The sequence below is a fragment of the Arachis ipaensis genome, chromosome B4, assembly GCF_059453495.1.
Source record: "Arachis ipaensis isolate K30076 ecotype BB chromosome B4, ASM5945349v1, whole genome shotgun sequence".
Taxonomy (NCBI): domain Eukaryota; kingdom Viridiplantae; phylum Streptophyta; class Magnoliopsida; order Fabales; family Fabaceae; genus Arachis; species Arachis ipaensis.
The window spans coordinates 4,053,065-4,074,567 of record NC_142439.1 but is presented as its reverse complement, the minus strand read 5'-3'; the positions used below and the strand labels follow the sequence as shown (position 1 = coordinate 4,074,567).

The 21,503-nt window shown below is 36.4% G+C and overlaps 2 protein-coding genes and 1 non-coding gene across 4 annotated transcripts; all 3 read left to right on the top strand.

Moving 5' to 3' along the window:
- Positions 1-11,511: 11,511 nt before the first annotated feature.
- On the top strand, positions 11,512-16,792 carry LOC107638460 (uncharacterized). Of its 2 annotated transcripts, XM_088483053.1 has the most exons (5): positions 11,512-11,956; positions 13,496-13,536; positions 13,660-13,682; positions 14,450-14,505; positions 16,222-16,307. In XM_088483053.1, the coding sequence occupies exons 1-5, from the start codon at positions 11,707-11,709 to the stop codon at positions 16,290-16,292; spliced, it is 441 nt and encodes a 146-aa protein (XP_088339179.1). In that variant the 5' UTR covers positions 11,512-11,706; the 3' UTR covers positions 16,293-16,307. The 2 variants fall into 2 exon arrangements, with proteins under 2 accessions (XP_088339179.1, XP_016197233.1); XM_016341747.3 differs by lacking the exon at positions 14,450-14,505 and having other exon boundaries at positions 16,222-16,792.
- LOC148566511 (small nucleolar RNA U3) lies at positions 11,514-11,732 on the top strand. Its single transcript, XR_015882480.1, has one exon. It is a non-coding gene; the product is annotated as a small nucleolar RNA U3 (small nucleolar RNA).
- A 1,156-nt stretch (positions 16,793-17,948) lies between the features above and the next one.
- Positions 17,949-20,366, top strand: LOC148566510 (serine/threonine-protein phosphatase 7 long form homolog). Its single transcript, XM_088483007.1, has 4 exons — positions 17,949-18,017; positions 18,500-19,242; positions 19,328-19,415; positions 19,500-20,366. Exons 1-4 carry the CDS (start codon positions 17,949-17,951, stop codon positions 20,364-20,366), a joined length of 1,767 nt encoding a protein of 588 aa, XP_088339133.1.
- The last annotated feature ends 1,137 nt before the right edge of the window (positions 20,367-21,503 follow it).

Here is a 21,503-nt window from a genome sequence, read left to right as displayed (position 1 = left end):
TCACGTCTTTGGCTGTAAATGCTTTATTCTAAATAATGGAAAAGATAACTTAGGCAAATTTGATGCTAAGGCTGATGAAGGAATCTTCTTAGGCTACTCTTTAACTAGCAAAGCTTTTAGAGTATATAATAAACGCATCATGACTATGGAAGAAAGTATTCATGTCGCTTTTGATGAAACTAACCGTTGTTGTGCTAGAAAAGATTTTGATGAAAATGTAGAAAACTTTGATTCACTAAATTTGAATGGTGAAGACAAAGAAAAAGATTTAAATGAAGCCTCTACAAGCTCAACAAAGGATAGTGTTCAAGTTGAAAAAATTGAACCATCACAAGCACAAATAAATGCACTTCCAAAGGACTGGCGTACTTCAAAGGATCATCCTCTAGACAACGTCATTGGTGATGTTTCGAAAGGGGTAACAACTCGATCCACTTTTAGAAATTTATTTGCATATAGTGCTTTTGTTTCTCAAATTGAACCATCTACCATTGAGTCCGCAATTGATGATGAACATTGGGCTATGGCAATGCAAGAGGAGCTTAACCAATTCAAACGAAATGACGTTTGGGAATTGGTGCCTAAACCAAGTAATCAAACAATTGTAGGAACAAAATGGGTTTTTAGAAATAAACTCGATGAAAATGGTACAATTGTTAGAAACAAAGCTAGATTGGTAGCTAAAGGTTATAATCAAGAGGAAGGCATTGATTATGGCGAAACTTATGCTCCCGTAGCTAGATTAGAAGCTATTAGGATGTTACTTGCTTTTGCATCCTCTTATAACTTCAAACTTTATCAAATGGATGTTAAGAGTGCCTTTCTTAATGGTTTCATTCAAGTAGAAGTATATGTTGAATAACCTCCCGGTTTTGAGGATTATGAAAATCCTAATCATGTTTTTAAACTCAAGAAAGCTCTTTATGGTCTTAAACAAGTTCCAAGAGCTTGGTATGAACGTTTGAGCAAGTTTTTAATAGAAAAGGGTTTTAGAAGAGGGAAGGTTGATACAACTTTATTTATCATGATTGAAAACAAAAATATCCTTTTGGTACAAGTTTACGTCGATGACATAATATTTGGTTCAACTAACGAATCACTTTGCAAGTTTTTCTCAAACCTCATGCAAAGTGAATTTGAAATGTCCATGATGGGCGAACTCAACTTCTTCCTTGGTCTTCAAATCAAACAAGGAAAAGAAGGAACTTTCGTTAGCCAAACCAAATATTGCAAGGAATTGCTCAAAAGATTTGGAATGGACAATGCTAAGGCAATGGACACACCAATGAGCACTACTTGCTACCTTGACAAAGATGAACAAGGTAAAAACATAGATGTAAAGAAGTATAGAGGCATGATAGGATCATTACTTTATCTAACGGCAAGTAGGCCAGATATCATGTTTAGTGTATGCATGTGTGCGAGATACCAAGCTAATCCTAAGGAATCTCACTTAAGTGCGGTGAAAAGGATTATGAAGTATCTCATAGGAACATTAAATGTTGGATTGTGGTATCCGAAAGGATCCACTTGTGATTTGATTGGTTATTCCGATTCCGATTTTGCTGGTTGCAAATTGGATAGGAAAAGCACTAGCGGCACTTGTCACTTGCTAGGAAACTCTCTTGTTTCATGGCATAGTAAGAAACAAGTAAGTGTAGCCTTATCTACCGCCGAAGCCGAGTATGTAGCCGCCGGTAGTTGTTGCGCCCAAATTTTATGGATGAAACAACAACTTGTGGACTATGGACTCATGCTTGATCACATTCCTATCAAATGTGATAATACTAGTGCAATAAATTTAACCAAGAATCCGGTTCAACATTCAAGAACCAAGCATATTGAGATTAGACATCACTTCATAAGAGACCATGTTGAAAAGGGTGATGTGGTTATTGAATTTGTCGAAACTAGTAAACAACTAGCGGACATCTTCACTAAACCTTTATGTAAAGAAAGTTTTTTTAACATCCGAAATGAACTTGGTATCTTGGATTCTAATCTAATATGATTTGTTTGAATTCATTGTATTTATATTGCTATTTTTGTATCTCTTACTAACTTAAGCATTGGAGATATCCAATTAGCCATTGTTTTGTAGGTTTATGAGTTGATGAATGAGTGATTAATCTTGAGGTAGATTGAAGAATTTGAAGATTATAAACAATGGAGGATCAACAAATTGAAGTTTATAATGGTTTAAGTGAGTATATACATTATGGAATTCAAAGGATTGAAGAAAGAACCACCAAAGGATGAAAATTTGGTGATTTTGGGCAAAATGATGCATGTTGCATCGATGCAAGGCCTATTGCATCGATGCAAACACGACCAAATTGCACAAAAACACGTAAATTTGGTATTTTTGAGCAACAAAACCCCACTTTTTCATCATCTTCAACCTCACAACTCATATCCCCACATTCAAACCTCCATAACCTCCAAAACAAGCTCACATATAGCTTCATACAACTCACAAAACTTTGATACCCACTACAAACAAATTACATATTTGAAGTCCCCACATTCTCCTCTACAAAACCCATAAAACAAAATCATCCACAATGCCTAGAATCAAGAGAACCATCAAGAAGTCAAAAGGCTCTTCAAGTGTGGTTCCACCTCCAAATGATCATCCTTTGGCAAGGTACTTTGCCTCTAATGAAGATCTTCAATTCTATGAGGCAAGGCTCGCCGGAAGAAAGGAAATTCCTCTGAGGTATTTGGATCCGACCCTTCTTGTCATTCATAACTTTGATACTTTAAGGCTATTCTAGTTCATCAAGGCCTCATGGATTTTGTTCAAATTAAGAGTAAATTTTATCCGGATTTAGTTGCCATAGCCTATAGTACACTCATGATTGAGATTGATGAGGAAGATGAATCAAATTTCACATTATTCTTCAAGATAGGAAGAAAGGATTATAGGCTAGATGGTGATGAGTTAGCCACCATTTGGGAGTTGCCAAATCAAGGTGACTTGTTTCAAGGTGGTAAAACCCCAATTGATGAATGGGGTTATTCAAAGGACAATGCCATGCATTTGTTCAATCTTGTACAAGGAGCTCATTCCAAAATTAGTTGCAATTCAATGAGTGCGGAACATAGAACTTTGTTATATCTAGTCACCTATGTATTGCAACCTAGAATATCCGGGCATGCGAATGTAAATGATGAAGATTTGATTGTCATGTGGGCTATGATGAATGGGATTAAGATTAATTGGCCATACTTTATAGTACAACATATGATTAGGCTCAAGATGAAGGATAGGAATGGTGGATTAGGATTCCTTTGCCTATGGTCTAAAGTCTTTGATTATGTTGGTATTAATATATCAAATGAGATTGCCAAGGAAGTACCACCTCAATCTTGTATCAACACTCATATTCTCAACAAAATGGGAAGAAGAAATGTTGATGAACAAGGTCCTCAAGAGCAAGCTCCTCCACAAGCACCTCAAGCTCAAGAACCACCTTCCTTGGTTGATGTAATGAGAGAATTACAATCTATCAACCAAAACATCCAAAGGATTGAAGTAGAGCATGGTAGGCAACTTGAAGCACTTAATCGTCGTGTGTCTCGTGTAGATCATCGCACGGGTCGCTTGGATCGTCGTATTGATGACTTATATGAGCATTTCGGCATCCACCTACCGTATGAAGAGGATACTGATGATGATGAAGACCAAGATTGATTGTCTCCTCTTCATCAAGTCACTTTTTATTGCTTTATGTTTATTTGATTATATGAACTGTTAAACTAACTCCTAGTAAGCTAAGGATTTCTATTATGGTTTAAATACTTTGATATTTCCTTCATAATTTTGTTTAATGATTAATGCTTGTATGCTTATTTGGTGAATAACTCAAAATAGGATTGGTACCCCTATTTTAAGTTAATGTGCATGCTTTAATATATTTCACTTCTTTAGGGGGAATTATGCATGCTTGTTTTATATATAAAAAGAGGAAATCAAATTCTTTTTGAAAGGGGGGATATCTCATCCTTGAAATTAATAGAGAAATTGAACTTAAAAAATTCCTTGTTTTATGCATGCTTCTATGACACATTTCAAACTCCTTTCTTTTTGATAATGTCAAAAGGGGGAAGAGAAGTTTGAGGATATTTGAAATCTTGAACTTTTGAAAAAGAAGAAGTTTGAGGATTTGAAAAGAAGAAATAAGTTTGCGAAAAAATGATTTCAAAAAGACTTCCGCTAAGCAAAAACTTCTTGATATCTAAATCGTTTTCTTTGATAAACGCCCTTTAAGGGAACAAATGCACATATTTAGGGGGAACTCCTGCAAAAATTTTTTTTGTGAAGTCTTCTCCAAAGCTTTCTATAAAACAAAGTGCATTATTGTTGCTTTCAAAATCATTTATAAATGCATATCCTCAAAATTGGTTTGTCACTATCAAAAAGGGAGAAATTGTAAATCATGTTGCTTGTATGCGAAGTTTGTATTCGTAGGTTTTGATGAATGACAAACCAACAAACGACATGAAAAACAAACCAACAAACAACTTGAATGAAAAAGCATGTTGAAAGATCAACCAACATTCAACGTTGAGGAATGAAGAGTTGAAAGCAACACAACAACAACAAGAAACTCAAGTCCACAACATTTGAAGACAAGTATAGTGTCTTAGGACTTAGGTAACTTCTTGTTAAGAACCAATTGCTAAATCTCTCAACACACACTCACAAAATGTTTTGATGCACATCTTGCAATTCGATGCTAGCCAAATGGTTTAAAAACTTGTTTTCAAAGGTACAAAAGCATAGGAATTGACTCCAACAAGTTTGAGATCAATCCTAAGCATTTTGAAGTGATTTTAAGCCATTCTTTAAGGTTTGCATCGATGCACACTCATCTTGCATCGATGCAAAGCATGCGACGACTTGTTGCATCGATGCAAAGATGTTTGCATCGATGCAACCTAGCTGAAAATTCAAATTTCAGCTTCAAAGACACATTTGCATCGATGCAAAGTGTTATGCATCGATGCAAATGATTCAAAAACATAAAAAACGGCTAGTTTTGACAAAACGGCTCCATCCCATTAACTCCCCAACATTTCTAAGGTTTGGGGAGTCTATAAATAGATGGATTGAAGCCTTATTTCACACACGTGAGTATTTGCAAACTATCTTGTTCATATTCTTTCATTCTACACATTTTTAAGGTGTTATAATACACAATTTGAGAGAGCAATATCAATTGGTTCAATAGTGCTAAAATTGTAATCATACACTCTTCTAGAGAGTACTCATTTCGTCTCAACAATTCTTTGAGAATTGTTTTCTTGTACACTTTGTAAATTGGAGTGTGATCTCCAAGGTTGAGTCAAGAGTTATAAACACTATAGTCGGTGAGGATACCAAAGAAGTATACTAAGTACTCAAGGCAAATCTTAGAGAAGGTATCTCTAAGTGGAGTAGGTTAGTATACGAGTGGTGATCATATACCGTGAGGTGTTAGAAACTAAGGACTCGGATTGTAAAAGGTTTTGCGCGAGCACCTTGAAGCTTGGCAATAGTGGAACTTCTCAATAGCGATTGAGAAAGAAAGTGGACGTAGGACAAGAATTGTGCCGAACCACTCTAAATAGCGTTTGCATCTCTCCAAACTCATCTCTTCAATATTATTGTCTTTTACCTTTGAGCAAATAAATTGTGATCGAAAAGTAGCTTCGTAAGTACTTAAGGAATAGCTTAAGTCCGATTGGTGAAAAGCTTGATCAATTTATTTGTGTTGGTGTCTATTGGAAAGTAAAAGCTCCTTATAAATGCTTAGCAATTGAGTTAAGCTCTTGGAAAAATACTAGTACAATAACACTTTTGTATATTGTCTTTAACTTTCGCAAAAAGATTCATTGTTGTTGCAATACTCAATTCACCCCCCCTCTTGAGTAATTGTGCATAGGTTCTACAATTTCTATTCAAATCACAGTAGTATCTTTGCAAGTACTCTAGATTCTTGTGGTCTTTTTGATCTAACAACCTCTGGAAGACGGTTTACTTGGTTCCGTAAAATTCAAGGAAACAAAGAAATTGCAAAGAGATTGGATAGGGCTTGCTGTACTACAGAATGGCGCCTTCTTTTTCCAGAAGCTTTTGTTGAAGTTCTCAGTCGTTCCCACTCTGATCATTGTCCCCTACTTATCCGATGTCAAGGAGTTCCTATCAAGAAAGGAAACCGGCCTTTTAGATTCCAAGCGGCATGGGCAACGCATCCTGATTACAAGGCCATTGTTCAGAAATCTTGGGATAGTACAGACTTTGGCATCCATAGGAAGTTGCTGGGGGTCCAAGAAGCTTCGTTGGAATTCAACTCTACGGTTTTCGGCAATATTTTTATTAAAAAGAGGGAATTGGAGGGTTATTTGAATCGTATTCAACGGAAAATGGAAGCTGACAATGATCCAATTCTGAAGCACAAAGAGGAAGAATTGAGAGCTGAGTATAATATAGTTTTGGCCCAGGAAGAATTGCTTTGGTACCAGAAGTCAAGAGATCAATGGGTTCGGTATGGTGATAGAAATACTAGCTTTTTCCATATGCAAACCATCCTTAGAAGAAAATCTAACAAGGTTCATGGGTTGCTAGTTAGTGATGGGTCTTGGTCTGATGATCCGGAAGTTTTGCAAAGGGAGGTTGTTCATTTCTTCAAAAATATTTTTTGTTCTACTAAGCCTGTTGAGGTTAATTGCATGGGAGAAATTCCTATGCCATCTCTTAGCCAGGATGCTTGTGATAATTTGTCTAAACCAGTAACAATGTTGGAGGTTAAAGAAGCTCTGGATAATATGAGCTCGTTCAAAGCTCCTGGGCCGGATGGTTTTCAAATTTTTTTCTTCAAGGAATATTGGGATGTGGTGGGTCATGAGGTATGGCGTACTGTTCAGAAAGCATTCTTAGGGGAGACGTTAAGCTATTCTTTGTTGGAAACTTTGATTGTTCTTATCCCTAAGTGCGACCCTCCAACTAGATTGAAAGATTTTCGGCCAATAAGCCTTTGTAATGTAATTTATAAGCTAGTGACTAAAGTGCTGGTTAATAGATTACGACCATTTTTGGATGAGATTGTTAGCCCAACTCAGGGAGGGTTTATTCATGGTAGAGGAGCACTTGATAATATTATTGTCGCCCAAGAAGTTCTTCACTTTCTTAAGTGGACAAAGTCTAGAAAAGGAGCTATGGCTTTTAAGATTGATTTAGAAAAGGCTTATGATAGAGTTGATTGGAATTTTCTTGAGCACACTCTTGAATCTTTTGGCTTTCCTTCTCTAATTATTCGGCTTGTAATGAATTATGTTCAGGCCTCAAATCTTTCCATCCTTTGGAATGGGAATAGATTGGACAGCTTCCAACCTCGCAGAGGACTCAGGCAAGGAGATCCAATTTCTCCGTATTTATTTGTTTTGTGCATGGAGAGATTGGCGTGCTTCATTTCCAAACAAGTTGACGAGGGTATTTGGGATGGTGTGGCTGTTTCTAGAGGGGGACCTAGAGTTTCTCACTTGATGTTTGCAGATGACCTCCTCCTTTTTTGTAAAGCGAAGAAAAGTCAAGTTCAGAATGTTGTGCACACCTTGGAGTTGTTCTGTAAAGCTTCAGGTATGAAGGTTAACATTGAAAAATCTAAAGCTATTTGTTCTAGAAATATCTCTAATAGAAGGAAGGAAATGTTGTCTGGTGTTTCTCATATTCCTTTTACTAGTGACCTAGGCAAATACTTGGGGGTGAACCTTAATCATCCTCGAGCTGCTAGATCTATTTTTTCGGACTCTTTAGAGAAGATCAAGAATAGGCTGGCTAGTTGGAAAGGTCGGCTCCTTAACAGAGCAGGCAGGCTTTGCTTAATTAAATATGTTGCTTCTTCTCTTCCTATTTATCAGATGCAAGTGACTCTTTTTCCTACTTCAGTTTGTCAAAAGATTGATTCTGTGCTTAGACAATTCTTGTGGAAGGGAAAGGTGGGGGAGCGTTGTTTAAATTTGGTCAAGTGGAGCAAAGTTGTCACTCCAAGAAAATATGGAGGCTTGGGAATTAGAGATACTCAATGCGTAAATTTTGCTTTACTCGGAAAGCTTGTTTGGCAATTATTGTATAATAAAGATAAGCTTTGGGTAAGAATTATGTTGGCAAAATATTTATCTGGGAGTTCTTGCTTTTCACCCAAATTTTCTAATAATGTTTCAAGCACTTGGCGAGCGATTTATAAGACAATAGAAAAGCTTCGTGATGGTTTTGATTGGTGTACAGGCAGGATGTCTCAATCCTTTTGGTATCATGCTTGGCGACCATGTGGAACGCTAGCTCCTTTGGTTCCTTTTGTGCACATTTCTGATTCTCACTTGAAGTTAGAAGATGTCTGGCACCTTGGGCATTGGCGGTGGGATATTCTTTGCACAATGATTCCGGAAGAAGTTAAACTTGATTTGATGCTCTTTGATCCTATCAAGCAGGCAGGAGATAAAACAGGTTGGTTTTGGACAAACTCAAATACTCTCACCTACTCGACTAAAAGCGGGTATGAATGGCTATTGAAGAAGAAATTTGGCTGGAATGATAATGAAAATTGGTTTTGGCTTTGGCGCTTGAGAATACCGGAGAAGATAAAGTGTCTGCTCTGGCTTTGCCTCAACAACGGAGTTTCCACAGCTAGTTACCGGTTTCAAAGAGGTATTTCTACTTCTGATTTTTGTCAGAGATGTTATCTTGCTCTAGAGGATATTAACCACTGCTTTAGGACTTGCCAAAAAGCTCGTCAGATTTGGATTAGCTTAAATTTGGGAATGACCGCTGAGGACTCTAGTTTGGATTTTGTGTCTTGGATTCGTTCTAACCTCAACAAAAATGAGTTTCTCTTTGCAGCGGCTTTTGGTGGATTTGGAGGGATAGGAACAATGACATCTTCCACCAAGATGATCCATGGAGTAAGGAGAAAATTGTTCACTTAGTTAAACATGCTGCTCGAGATTTCTCTAATGTTGTTATCAACCAAAAACATATTATTCCTTCTTCTTTGAAATATAACTGGGAACCACCTCCAATGAATGTCTGTAAAGTGAACTGCGATGCAAGCGTTTTTGAAAATGAGCAATTAGCTGGCTTTGGATGTATTATTAGAGACAGCATGGGAATTTGGATAAAAGGTTGTTCTGCCAGTATACCTCTTTCTAGTGTTCTCTGTTGTGAGATTCATGCTATTTGGAGATGGCTTGTTATGGCTTGGGATTGCGAGTGCAAAGAGGTCATATGTGAAACTGATAATCTTGATGCGTTTCTTCTTGTTTTGCGAGGCACAACCAGCATGATTAGGAATGACTCTGATCTGCTTGACAAAATCAAAGAGATGCTCCAGCGCAATTGGACAGCTACTTTAGTGCTCATCCAGCGAACAGCAAATAGAGCGGCTGATTTAATGGCTAAGACTGCTGTTTTAAACAAGTAGGTGTATTTAGAGTGGTTAATGCCTCCTAATAATTTAGACATTATTATTAGAGAGGAGTACTACTCTTTTTCTTAAGTCTTTTTTCTTTGTGTTATGTTCAATCACCAAAATATATATATATATATAGAGAGAGAATAATTGTAACAATAGGTAATCGTACTGAAAGACCATAAAAAATTAAATTTAATTAGGAACCCTCGTTATATAATTAATGGAGTAAAAATATAGATAGACTAAAAAGAATGATGAATTTTAATAAATTAAAGTGTCAATTTTGATTAAAAAGGAAAAAGAAGAATATGTTATTAACTTATAAAGTAGTTAAAGAATAAACAAAAATTGAATAACTAAATAAAAGTCTATTCATATAATATTCACAAAGATATAAAAAAGAATCAAAACAAAAATTGAAAAATCAAAACAACAAATCTTAGATCTAGAATTTACAGTCATAAATTATAAACCAAACACTTTATATTTAATATTCATAGAAACATAAAAAAGAATTAAGATAATTATTAAAAACATAAAATAAAACATTATGATTATTAATAAATATCATCATAAATAATAAACTTAGGTTAACATATTTAGTTATTTAATACATAATTCTTTTCAAAAATTAGAAAAAGAATAGAGATGGATGCATAAAAAATAAATAAATAAATAAAAATATAAGTCCAACAAAAAACATAAATGATTGTTATGTGTATATAAAAATTAATTATTAAAGTATAAAATATATATTAAAAATAAATAAAATTATATATATATTTAATATATAATAGTTGATTTTAATATAGAAAGAGTATTTTTAATAAATAAATCAACAAGTATTGTGCATGAAGTCATCAACTTAACCATATCTATATTTTTTTTAATTTTTTAATGAATGATAAGAGCAACAGAAGACTTGCGAAGTAAGATTCATAGATCAATCATCCATAGTTCCATACCAAAAAGAATGCCAACCACCCAAAATAGTTAATGATTAATTTTATCTTATGATTGTTTTTAATAAGTCATTTTAGCGAATTAGTTAAAAACATAAAGATAAATCAATTTTACCATATGTAATATTTTCTCTTATTTTATAAAAATTTAATAAATTTATTATTGGTCAATTCACGAAACACAGGAACGAGATAAATAATTAAATGTTATACCGTGAAAATGAGATAAAAATACACGTATATCAGTTATAATTATGCTCACCGTAAATTAGATAATAGATAATAATAGATATAACGAAAAAAACACCTATTTCGTTTTAGTCGAGATGAGTACCATATATATATATATATATATATATATATATATATATATATAATTTCTCTTGTTTACGATACAAATGAAATACATGTATATTTATTTTTTATTTTCTGTAAATGAGATAATTAATATTATGTAAAAATTAATAAATATTACCTAAGCAGTAAATAATGTATTTCAATAATAAAATATTTAATTTATGAGTTTTGTTAATATGTATTTTAATGATACATGATAAAATTATTAATTAAAAAAATTATAAAAAAGAGATAAAATTTAAATTCTTAATGTATTTGTTTGTATTTATTAAAATAAATTATTTAAAAAATTTTATTATTAATAATATTAATTTGTCTTTAAAATAAGAATTTATTTATTTTATGTTCTAAAAATATATGTTAAGATTGTAAATTAAAAATTTTTTTATTAGAAATATAAAAAATTTAAATTTTTAATATATTTATTTTATATTTATTAAATGAAAAAGTTTTAAAACCTTTTACTAATAATAATTTTATCATGTGTCTTTAAAAAATATATTAGCTAAATTCTTATAACAATTGTTAGTTAAATTCTTACTAAACTCCTAATTAATATTTGGGAATTGATAAGAGTAATCATTTTGTTTTATTTGGTAGGTTATTGACACTATATAATAGCATTAAGTAATGATTTATGTTAAGTGTATATTAAAATACTATAACCAAGTTAGTCTTACATCGCTTGTTTTAAGCTAGACAAGGAGGTTTATATTGTCAAAGAGTGATACCAAAGGCTACGACCTTACTTGAACAGGATCTGTTCTATAGGCTCGTACAACTGTATCCTTGAGTTCTAAGGAGACAGGAACCAAAGTCTGGTTGATGAATCATGACCGTGTGATCAGAGCGTGATTAATGGTCCAGATTGAAGCCTCTTGGAGGCTCTCATCTGTGACAGTGGAGGATCGTTCTCACCAAACTGTGGTGGGATGGTTGCACGGTTGTCTGACAGACCACATAAAAATATTTTTTTCCCTCTTCTCTTTAGCGCTCAATTTGCCATTCTCACCTACGACTCACCATCATCACCCTCTCCTTCTCACCGTTCGCCATCGACACTCATTGTCACCACTGCACTGACCATCGCTCTTCTTCGCCGTTCTGCACTAATCGTCGCTGCGCCGCCCTCGCCATCGTCATCTCCGTCCTTCTCATCATCGTCTTCTCTGTGCTCAATAGGTATGTATTGATTTCTATTTGGTTCTGAAATTTCTGAGGTCTAAGGTTCCGATTTTAGGGGTTTTAATTTGGGGGTTTTAATCTGTGAAATATGGGTTTGTAAACTGTGGTTTGATAACATGCATGCTGTTGTTGATGAAGATGCGTGGTATTTTTGTTTGTGAGCTTGAATCCAAATGGCATGTCGAGGATGATTTTTTCATTTTTTTCCCCTCCCCTTTCAGACTTCAAGTGTAGTTCAAGTGTAGTTTGTGAGACTGAAACCAAATGGCATGTCGAGAAATTTGTTGAAATATAAATTAAATGAAATTTTTACTTTTATATTGATTCAGGCGTATACTTTATCATACATTGTCACAAAATAACCTACCTGAAGTTTGTAACAATCGGGAAGTTTTGAGTTTGGAGCAAAACCGAATAAGATTAGTAGCTCTATTCAGGAAGGTTCAGGAAAGAAGGTGAATACCAAGTCCTCTTGGGAGCAATCGGTTGAGAGGTTAGAGAAAACAGTAGTTCATGATCATGAAGGTTTTTCTAAGCCAGGACCATCATTAGCAAGTAAAGAAAGGAATAGCGGATTGGCTGAGAAAGTGAGAGTTCAGAGGACTGAGAGAAGTGATTATGGAACCAGGTATGGGAAGTTTGATAATCATGATGATGGTGAAGTAGGTGATGGTGAAATAGAGGAAGCCATTGATGATCCAAGGTGGGATAACATAAAGAACAGGTACAGGGGATGGGGGGAGCAAAAGTTGGATCAGAAAGGCCTGAGTTTAGAAGATGGAATAAGCAGGAAAATTGGGGTAGAAAGACTTGGAAAGAGGCCACAGAATCCACTGTGCCTAAGATTGTTGGTGAGGGAATCTATGGGGTTGGACCGGTTTTGGCTGCACTGTCGGCTGAACGTAGGGAATTCTATGCATTGTACGTGCAAGAAGGTTTGGATTTGAGTAGTAACAATAGGAAGAAAAAGGAAAAGAAAGGATTTGAGAAAGTTCTGAAGATTGTGGAAAAGGTTGGTTTAACTATAAAAGATGCATCAAAACATTATCTAAATAGTTACAGACAGATGAGTTTGGAGTTTGTATGCTATATTGTATTGCAGCTCTGTTACACTTAAATAGTTAACTGCGGTGGATTAGCCATATAAGCTCTTTGCTTAACTACTATTTCTTACAAATAGAAGTTGGTAAACTGACTTGATTGATCCCGTCTTTGAAATTCTCCAGCCCCTCTGTTTATTTATGGTCTGAGAAGTTAAGAAATATTAAATATATAACCCTAGGAAACTTTGCCTGAGCAAAATTGATCAATTTTTCATGCCCATTGTGTTTAGGGTTTGAAAAGCTATGCTTTATAGATGAATCCTTTGTTTTGCTTTTTTATCATATTATCCATCTCCTTAAATCTTACTGAAATTATTCTTTTATAAAAAAGATAAAAAAAAATGTCTATTGTATTTAACTTATAATATGTTTTATTAATCCATCATATTTTTTCAAAAACTCTGCTGATCTGAGCTTATTTTCTAATGTGCAGTCTCAGAAGAATACACATGTGTTGCAGAAGCTGATTTTCCGGTATTTCTTATTAGAAAAAATACCATTTTTTTTTTCATTTTCAAGTTTTCCCTTGTTGACTTTAGTAATATTAGTCTTGTAAATTTATTAGAAATTTTAAAATTTTAAATTTACAAACTGCAGATAAAGGTTGAAGACTTCTTTAGGTACTTTTTCTCAGATGATGCTGTAAACTTTAATGAGTCTCTCCATAAAAGATGTGGTGATAAAGGTAGCCTGCATGAAACAACTATGAAACCTCTGCATTTGAAAAATCATCTTTAATTTTGTATGCTTTGCTGGTTGTGAGTATGGCACTAAGTAATAGTTTATGCTACGTATATACTAAAATCAGTAACCAAAGTTAGCTATTAATATAAAATATATGATGGAATATAAATACATATTAAAAATAAATTAAATTACATATGTATTTATACACAAATATATTGATGACTGATTTTAGTGTGCGAATAGCATTTTTGCTAAATTACATGTGGCCTTTACCCTTTTTTTTTTTATCATTTCCTTCTAGTTAATATCATAATTTTATATATATATATTTTTAAATTTAATTATATGTATGTGGCTAGATAATCTATGAAAATATCTAAATGTTCCTTTTTTTTTCCTTTTTCCAGAAAATCTATGCTTATGTGACATTTTGATGTCTGCTATTTAAAGAGTATGATGTAAATTTGGAGTTACAATTTACATCACTTTGTTAGAAAGCAAGAACAGAATCTTAAAATGTTATATGATATCCCATTTGCCAGATGATCATAATGCTAATATTCATAGGAATTAGTTGCAGCATTTTAACTTCTTGAACTTGTCCTCAACCTATTTTTTTAGAGAGAAAATATGGTGTCTGAAAAATTACTTTCCAGAAACTAGGTCCATTATCTTTATTTATTCATATTGTCTTATGCAGAAGACAGCTACTAATACCAGAATTTGAGTGCAATGAAAAGTCTATTTCTTCATATGGTTGGTATTGAAAACAATCTCTTGTTGGCTCTTTTTGGTGTATACATCAAATGCCGTGGGGTTATTTTCTCGATCTAGCGGATTCAGAAAGATTAGAGTAGTTTGATCCATAAGGAAAACCAAATTTTATCTTAGTATGTGGTTATTTTCTGAAACATGTCTGTACATATCACTCAACACACAATATATAAATTTGATCTCTTAGGCTATGTTTAGAAAGGAGACTGAGATTGAGAGACAAAGACGGGGAAATAGAGATTGAGAGATAGAGACTAAATTAAGTCTCTGTATTGTGTTTGGTGTAAAATGTACTAGACTGAGTTATGTCTAAGTATCGTATTTGGTTTAAGATAAATGTGAAGATTGAGGAGTAGATTTAGGATTTAAAAAGTTTCATGAGAGTATTTTTGAAAAGAAATGTTAAAATTTCAATCTCTAATCCTAGAAATTTCAGTCCCTTCTGTCTCCACCTTTTGGAAGTACTGAAGAAACTAAAATTTTGTATCTTGGAACTGAAATTTTAGTTCCAGTTTATAACCACCAAACACAATACTGAGTCCTAGTTCTTCAGTCTCAATTCTAGTCTCTAAAAGTAAATACTACTTAAGTTGCATTTGGATACTGTCTCTAAGATACAGTAGATACAGAATTTTTTTGTTGTAGAGATACTGATAGAGAAACAAATTTTTCTTTCCTTCCCAGAGACCGAAAAATACAAGTCTTGGTGTTTTCTATATCTGTATTCTTGTCATAGAGATAGAATTCAAAGGCAATCTTATTGATCTTACTTTTATGTGATTGATATCTCCTATAAGAGATGTGTTTATATTACCAGCTTCTGCAGGTCTTAAATTTCAACTGCTGTTTTATTTCTTCTGCAGTTTCAATGTTGTATTTGTGAATCAAAAGTTGAGTGGGGTGGTAGAAAACTTGTAATTCAATAACTTGAGTATTAATTACACATCTAGAGTGAAAAATGTGTAGCATACTGCATCTTGGAATATGTCATTCCACTTTTTCAGTATGTTAGAGTGAATTGTAACCTTACAAGCAAAGAATAAGGGAAGAAATCATATAGATCATATTAAAATCCACTAAGTAATATTCTCTGTTTTTTTTTTTTCTTTAAAGTACTGTTTTAGTTCCTAACTTTTAGATTAAATCCTAATTCTGAGTCTAACGTTTAACATATCCTATTTTTATCCTAAATATCTTATTTTGTCCTATTTGAGTTATCTGGTCAAAATTAAACTTTTTTTTCCCCCAAAAAATACTCCAAAAAAAAAGTTTTAATTTTGACCAAAAGACAAAAATAAAACGATTTAAAATATTTGAAATATGAGAAACTAAAATAATACTATACCTTTTTTTCTGCGGGGGATTTCACTATCGGCTTTGTTATGTCTTTGGATCAATGCATTCAGATATAAATTTATATTTGGATACATTGGTTTAAGAATGTGAAGTTAATAATGACAAATTCAATGTTTCTGAAAAGAGTCCCGTTAGGGAGATAATGAGGTATCTATACAATATGTACAATGGGCTGTTTATTTGTCCCAATATGTATTAATAATGTAAATTAAACATTATTATTCCTAATTTCTAGTTGCTTTTTATGATTTCTACTTCCAATCTACTCCAAATTCTTTCATATTAACCCTTCATCACCCACTATTACCTACCCTCTAAAAAACTCTATTGTTTGTTCCGCAGAAAAACCCCCTTTCTTCGCCGCCCCGCCGTGTGCGCAGCAACCTGCGTTCTACCGCTCTGTTTTTGCGTGACGTGTAGCTTCCGTTCCTGCCGGCCGGAACTGTTGCGCTCCGCCTCCTTGCGCCAACGCCCTCGCCGGAAGAACCTCCGTCACTCCTCACGCGGCCGAACATCCGTGACCTGCAACTGTCAATGTCGTCAACGTGAGTTGCAGCCCCGAACCCCGCGCTCGCATCATCCTAGCACTGCTGCCTGGGTCTTGTTGAATTACTCGAAGAATAAACATTCACGAAAACTGAGAAAGTGAACATCCAAAATCATACAAAAACGAACATCCAATATGAACATGTATAAATCATAACCAGCAATCATTGTCTACAACTAAGCACCCAAGAATAACCATCCACGTTCACAAAGAAAGTGAACATCCGACGACAAAGGCACAAACCGGCTGTGATGGAGGCGCTGGACGTCCGGGTTGCTGCAGTGCTGCGAGCTTGACTCACACAATATGCGCGTCTTCCCTACATACGGTGGCCTGTGCGGACGACGGCGACTGGTAACCATGGCAGCACTGTACCAGTTTTTGCTTCGAGGAGAGATATGATCATACATGACCAATATTAAGTTATTATTGTAATTGAGAAGAGTTACTTTACTTATATAGTTATATTGCAATAATAGTTCTTTTGTAAATAAAATTTATTTGTGTTGGACAAAAAATTCTAAGGACTAACATAAACGCCACCTCAAATGAGTCAAATCCCAATAACATGGTGTCAATTGCTTGGATAATTCGACAAAAAAAAAAATCACTTATATTTCACAACACCGCCATCTGCCATGTGAAAACTATATATAGATAAAAATTCCATTTTGCGGCAAGATCATGCGAAATGCTTTGAATCGTTTAGCCACAACACGATATTACAAAATATACACTGATGCACATTTATGTCAAAACTTTTGTTTTTGCGTATATCATGAAAGAATATAATTATTTAAATAAAAAATCTAGAAAAAAAATCTAAATTTCTGAGTGATTTGTTATAACAAATAGCAAACAAGATGTAAAGTAAAATTCACCTTAGTAATACTTATTCCCGTGAGAATTTTTACTCGTCATAATTTTCTTCCGGTATTGCTTATTTTTGTTTCTGATTTTTTATAGAAGCACAAACGCAAAAAAAGAAACAAGTACATATTTTTCAAAAACATAAACTACTTTTTCCTTTTTGGGATGACACACAAACGAGGTGCAAATCGCCTGTCGAGTGATGTAATTATTAGGGCAAGTTACTTAAATAAATAAATTGGAGAAAATATTTACCTGAATGTGCAAAACTGTTTCTTGTTACCTGCATGTGCAAAATGCCATTTCTATGTAAACCGTGGCAACCCACCACGGTTTCTAAACGTACATAAACCGTGGAGACCCATAGCGGATTAGGGTTTAAAAAAATTGAGTGTAAACCGTGGTAGGTCACCACGGTTTACTAAGGAAAATTTGCATGCATAAACCGTGGAGGGTCACCACGGTTTATGAAGGAATCCTTCTGCACGTAAAACCCTGTGGGTCACCACGGTTTACGTGTGTGTGGCTATATAAGTAATCCGTGGAAGGTTAGGACGGATCATTTGGTAAGGAACAAAAAAAAGGAAGTTGTTGTGTTGAGAGGATTTGGCAAAACTTTGGAGGTTTGAAGGAGAAGTGGGTGGTGGAGCCAATGGAGGGTGAGGATCGCTTGTACCGACTAAATGGCGTCGCTCACGTGGCAGGATATATCGACGAAGAGGTTAGTTACTGTTTCTGTCGTTATTATTGTTATTAAAATTCATACTAATGTAGCAATTGATATTATTAGGGATATTGTTAGTAAAAATATTTTATTATGTTTATTTGTATTGTTATTCTGATTAATGTTATTTACATAAATATTGATATTATTATGGTTACTGTCAATCCAAATGTGAGGCATTTATTAATATTGTCTACTGAATAATGCATATTTTATTATGCTTATTTATCTTATAAGTCTGGTTAATAGTATTTGTCTAAAATATTTTGTTATAAATGTAAATATTTTATTGAATAATATTTTTTTTCTGTATTTATATTGTTATAATGAGTGCATAGTATTCGTAGCTTCACGGTGTATTACACACTAAGAGAATCAATGAATTTAATGTGACGAGTCTAATAATTTTTACGAAAATTATGTTTGGTGTTGTTTGTAATTGTTTTATGTTAAGGGATTTTGTTACCCACGTTTTGCAGCCTAGTAGGGTTATTAGCGCCGTTAGGAGGCAGCAGAATATGCCCTTACATGACCGGATTATACCGTATCTGGAGACTGCCGGCTTGTATCATCTGGCTAGGCTAAACAGTCAGTGGTTCTGGGTTGATGAGTCTCTCCTTAGCGCATTTATTGAGCGGTGGCGTCCGGAGACCCACACGTTCCATATGCCGTTTGGTGAGTGCACCATTACTTTACAGGATGTTGCGTATCAGCTGGGTTTGCCGATTGATAGTGTGCCCGTTAGTGGGTGCTTGAATGAGTTTGAGAATCTGATGGAACACGGTAGACCGGCATGGGTGTGGTTTCGAGAGTTGTTCGGGGAGTTACCTCCACAGAGTAAAATCAAGCAGATGACAGTGTGCTACACATGGTTCCACGAGAGGTTCCGGGTTCTCCCTGCAGATGCTACTGATGAGACCGTGCGTGTATACGCACGCGCTTATATCCTGATGTTGTTGTCGTCTCAGCTGTTTGCGGACAAGAACGCAAACAGGGTTCACCTTCGCTGGTTGCCTTATTTGGCATCGTTGGACGAGTTGGGCAGATATAGCTGGGGCTCCGCTGCACTGGCCTGGTTGTATAGGTGTCTTTGTCGTGGAACAAACAGGAACGTCGTTAACTTGGCTGGGCCGCTACAGCTACTACAGTCTTGGATTTTCTGGAGGTTTCCCACTCTGAGGCCCACTGGTTTTGACCGGTTCGGGTTTCCTCTTGCTTCCAGGTAGGGTTTAGTATTATCCGTTAATAAATATTAAATACATCATGTGTTATGGTTTGTTTTGACATCATTTCAATTAAAATTGTACGTGGGCTGAGTTTGTGCCGAGGAACGATGCAGGGGCACAGAGATTACTTTCCGCACGCCTTGCACTGGATCGGCTGCGTCCCCACGATGTGAGTCATTTATTTATTACTGATACCTGTACTAGTTTTTGTTAAATGTCACTGTCTCAGCAAACTCTTACTGTTTCTATGCAGTTTGTGTGGGAGCCTTATTCTTTTGTTGATGTTGGTGCTGTCATTCATCCGGAGATACTAGCTGACGAGCACCGACGGCTATGGACGGCCGTCACTAGCCTGATATATTTTGCTGCGATCGAGTGGCACCAGGTCGATAGGGTTCTACCCCAGTTCGGGGGTGTTCAGCATCTCCCAGAGCCAGCACTGAATATAGATTGGCTACATGCGAAGGACGGTAGGGGTGGGGACCGGTGGTTTCCTTCATATTATCAGGAGTGGCACCAGCATTGGGAGGACAGGCTTCGGTCAGTCATATGGGTCGATCGAGTCATGGACCCTGGTCCATCAGCAGAGTACCTGGACTGGTGGTGCCGTGTGGCGCACAGGTTCCTATCCCCAGATGTAGCATTTCAGGATCCGAGGCCGATTGTGCTGACTGAGGAGGCGCGTCACAGAGGGTCGTCGCAGGCACCTCCTAGAGTGCACGTTTATGACAGACCAGATAACAGACGAGTCGATCGGCGTCGCCGTATAGGGACCCGGACCACCGATCGCGAGTGGAGGGAGTTTGCGGACCGTTTAGAGGAGGATGTTCCTGGAGCTGAGCCTGCGGATGCAGTGGACTACCGTGTTCCTCGACGTAGAGGCAGACGGCCACCTGCGAGGCCTATCCGTCGAGGTGCGCCTGATAGAGGACCATCGGAGCAGGGGGACGGCAGTCATCACGTGCCCGGTGAGGAGGTAGTTGGATCACCATCAGCTATGGATCGGCCGACGTTCGAGGTGGGTTCTAGCTCTCAGCTCTTTGGACACGTTAGCCCACATGATTTTGCCGAGTTTACTACCGCGGCTGTCGGGATGGACATTGATGATCCTGTTACTTAGTCCGAGTTCTACATGGACATAGCAGACATGCTTAGGGATGATGATACTCATTATAGGCCACAGATGCCTGAGGAGCATGCCCAGTTTGCTGATCAGCAGCCCAGGAGTGACGATGTTCAGGCTCAGTTGCCAGTGGACCTCAACGAGCCTGCAGTTTCTCCGTCTGACCCATGGTTTGCGTGAGGAGGGACACCTGCCTCTGCTTTCAGCGTCGTTCCCGCACAGCCCTCAGCACCAGAGGCAGATCAGAGACCTAGGCGTGTGAGGCGTCCTCCTTTGTGTGGTACCGGAGGTCACCTGCTTGGCCAGTTCGACGATGATGACAGTGACACCATTGAGGATTCTGATTAGTTATATTATATGTACCTGTCCGTTAGGGACTTTGTTAATTTATGTATTGAGCATGCTACTTAGTGTTTATGGCTTTCAGACTTATGTTAAATGTTATTTTTCTTTTGACCAATCAGTTTGATCGGTTTCAGCTGCTTTGATATTTAGCTCTACGGTTTACATTATAATGAACGATACATTAATAGGTAAAATAACAGGAATTATTACATCTGAAATTTTTGCATTAGATAAACATGTTGACAGTCACAGACTTAACCAACCATACATTACTAACATTATCTAGACCCTGATGCAACTGAAACATCATAGACTGCATGATACACGACATGAGATCTACGCATCCCCTCCACCACTCTGGCTTCGCTGGTGACAGTTCCTCCGCGTATGCCCCAGCTGACGGCATAGTCCACATCGCTTCGGCTGGTTCTCCTGAGACTGATCCATACTTCCACGGATCCTGGTTACCCTTGGACGACCTTCCTTTGCACGCCGCAGATTAGGGTCAGGAATGATGGTAGGCCCAGCATATGGAGGCCATAGTCCTTCAGGGATAGGTGGGAGAAACCCCTCCTTGTAGACGTTGAACACCTCACTCATACGATACACCTCGTGAACATATGACGCCCAATTTAGCCGGGAGTAGGCGCAACACGCAATGGCGTGGCAACAAGGATAATGCAGCGCCTGAAAGTGGCCACAGTCGCATCGGTGATCTTTAAGGGAGACTCTATAGCTGCCCAGGGAGAACTTGCCGGTTGGTGTTGTCTCCGCGACGGTGTACTCGGA

Coding starts and splice junctions, on each gene's coding strand:
- LOC148566510 (XM_088483007.1), top strand. CDS start 17,949: ATGGAGGGTGAGGATCGCTTGTACCGACTAAATGGCGTCGCTCACGTG. Junction 18,018..18,499: donor CAGGATATATCGACGAAGAG/GTTAGTTACTGT, acceptor CACGTTTTGCAG/CCTAGTAGGGTTATTAGCGC. Junction 19,243..19,327: donor GGGTTTCCTCTTGCTTCCAG/GTAGGGTTTAGT, acceptor TTAAAATTGTAC/GTGGGCTGAGTTTGTGCCGA.
- LOC107638460 (XM_016341747.3), top strand. CDS start 11,707: ATGGTTGCACGGTTGTCTGACAGACCACATAAAAATATTTTTTTCCCT. Junction 13,537..13,659: donor TTGCAGAAGCTGATTTTCCG/GTATTTCTTATT, acceptor TACAAACTGCAG/ATAAAGGTTGAAGACTTCTT. Junction 13,683..16,221: donor AAGGTTGAAGACTTCTTTAG/GTACTTTTTCTC, acceptor TTTGTTCCGCAG/AAAAACCCCCTTTCTTCGCC.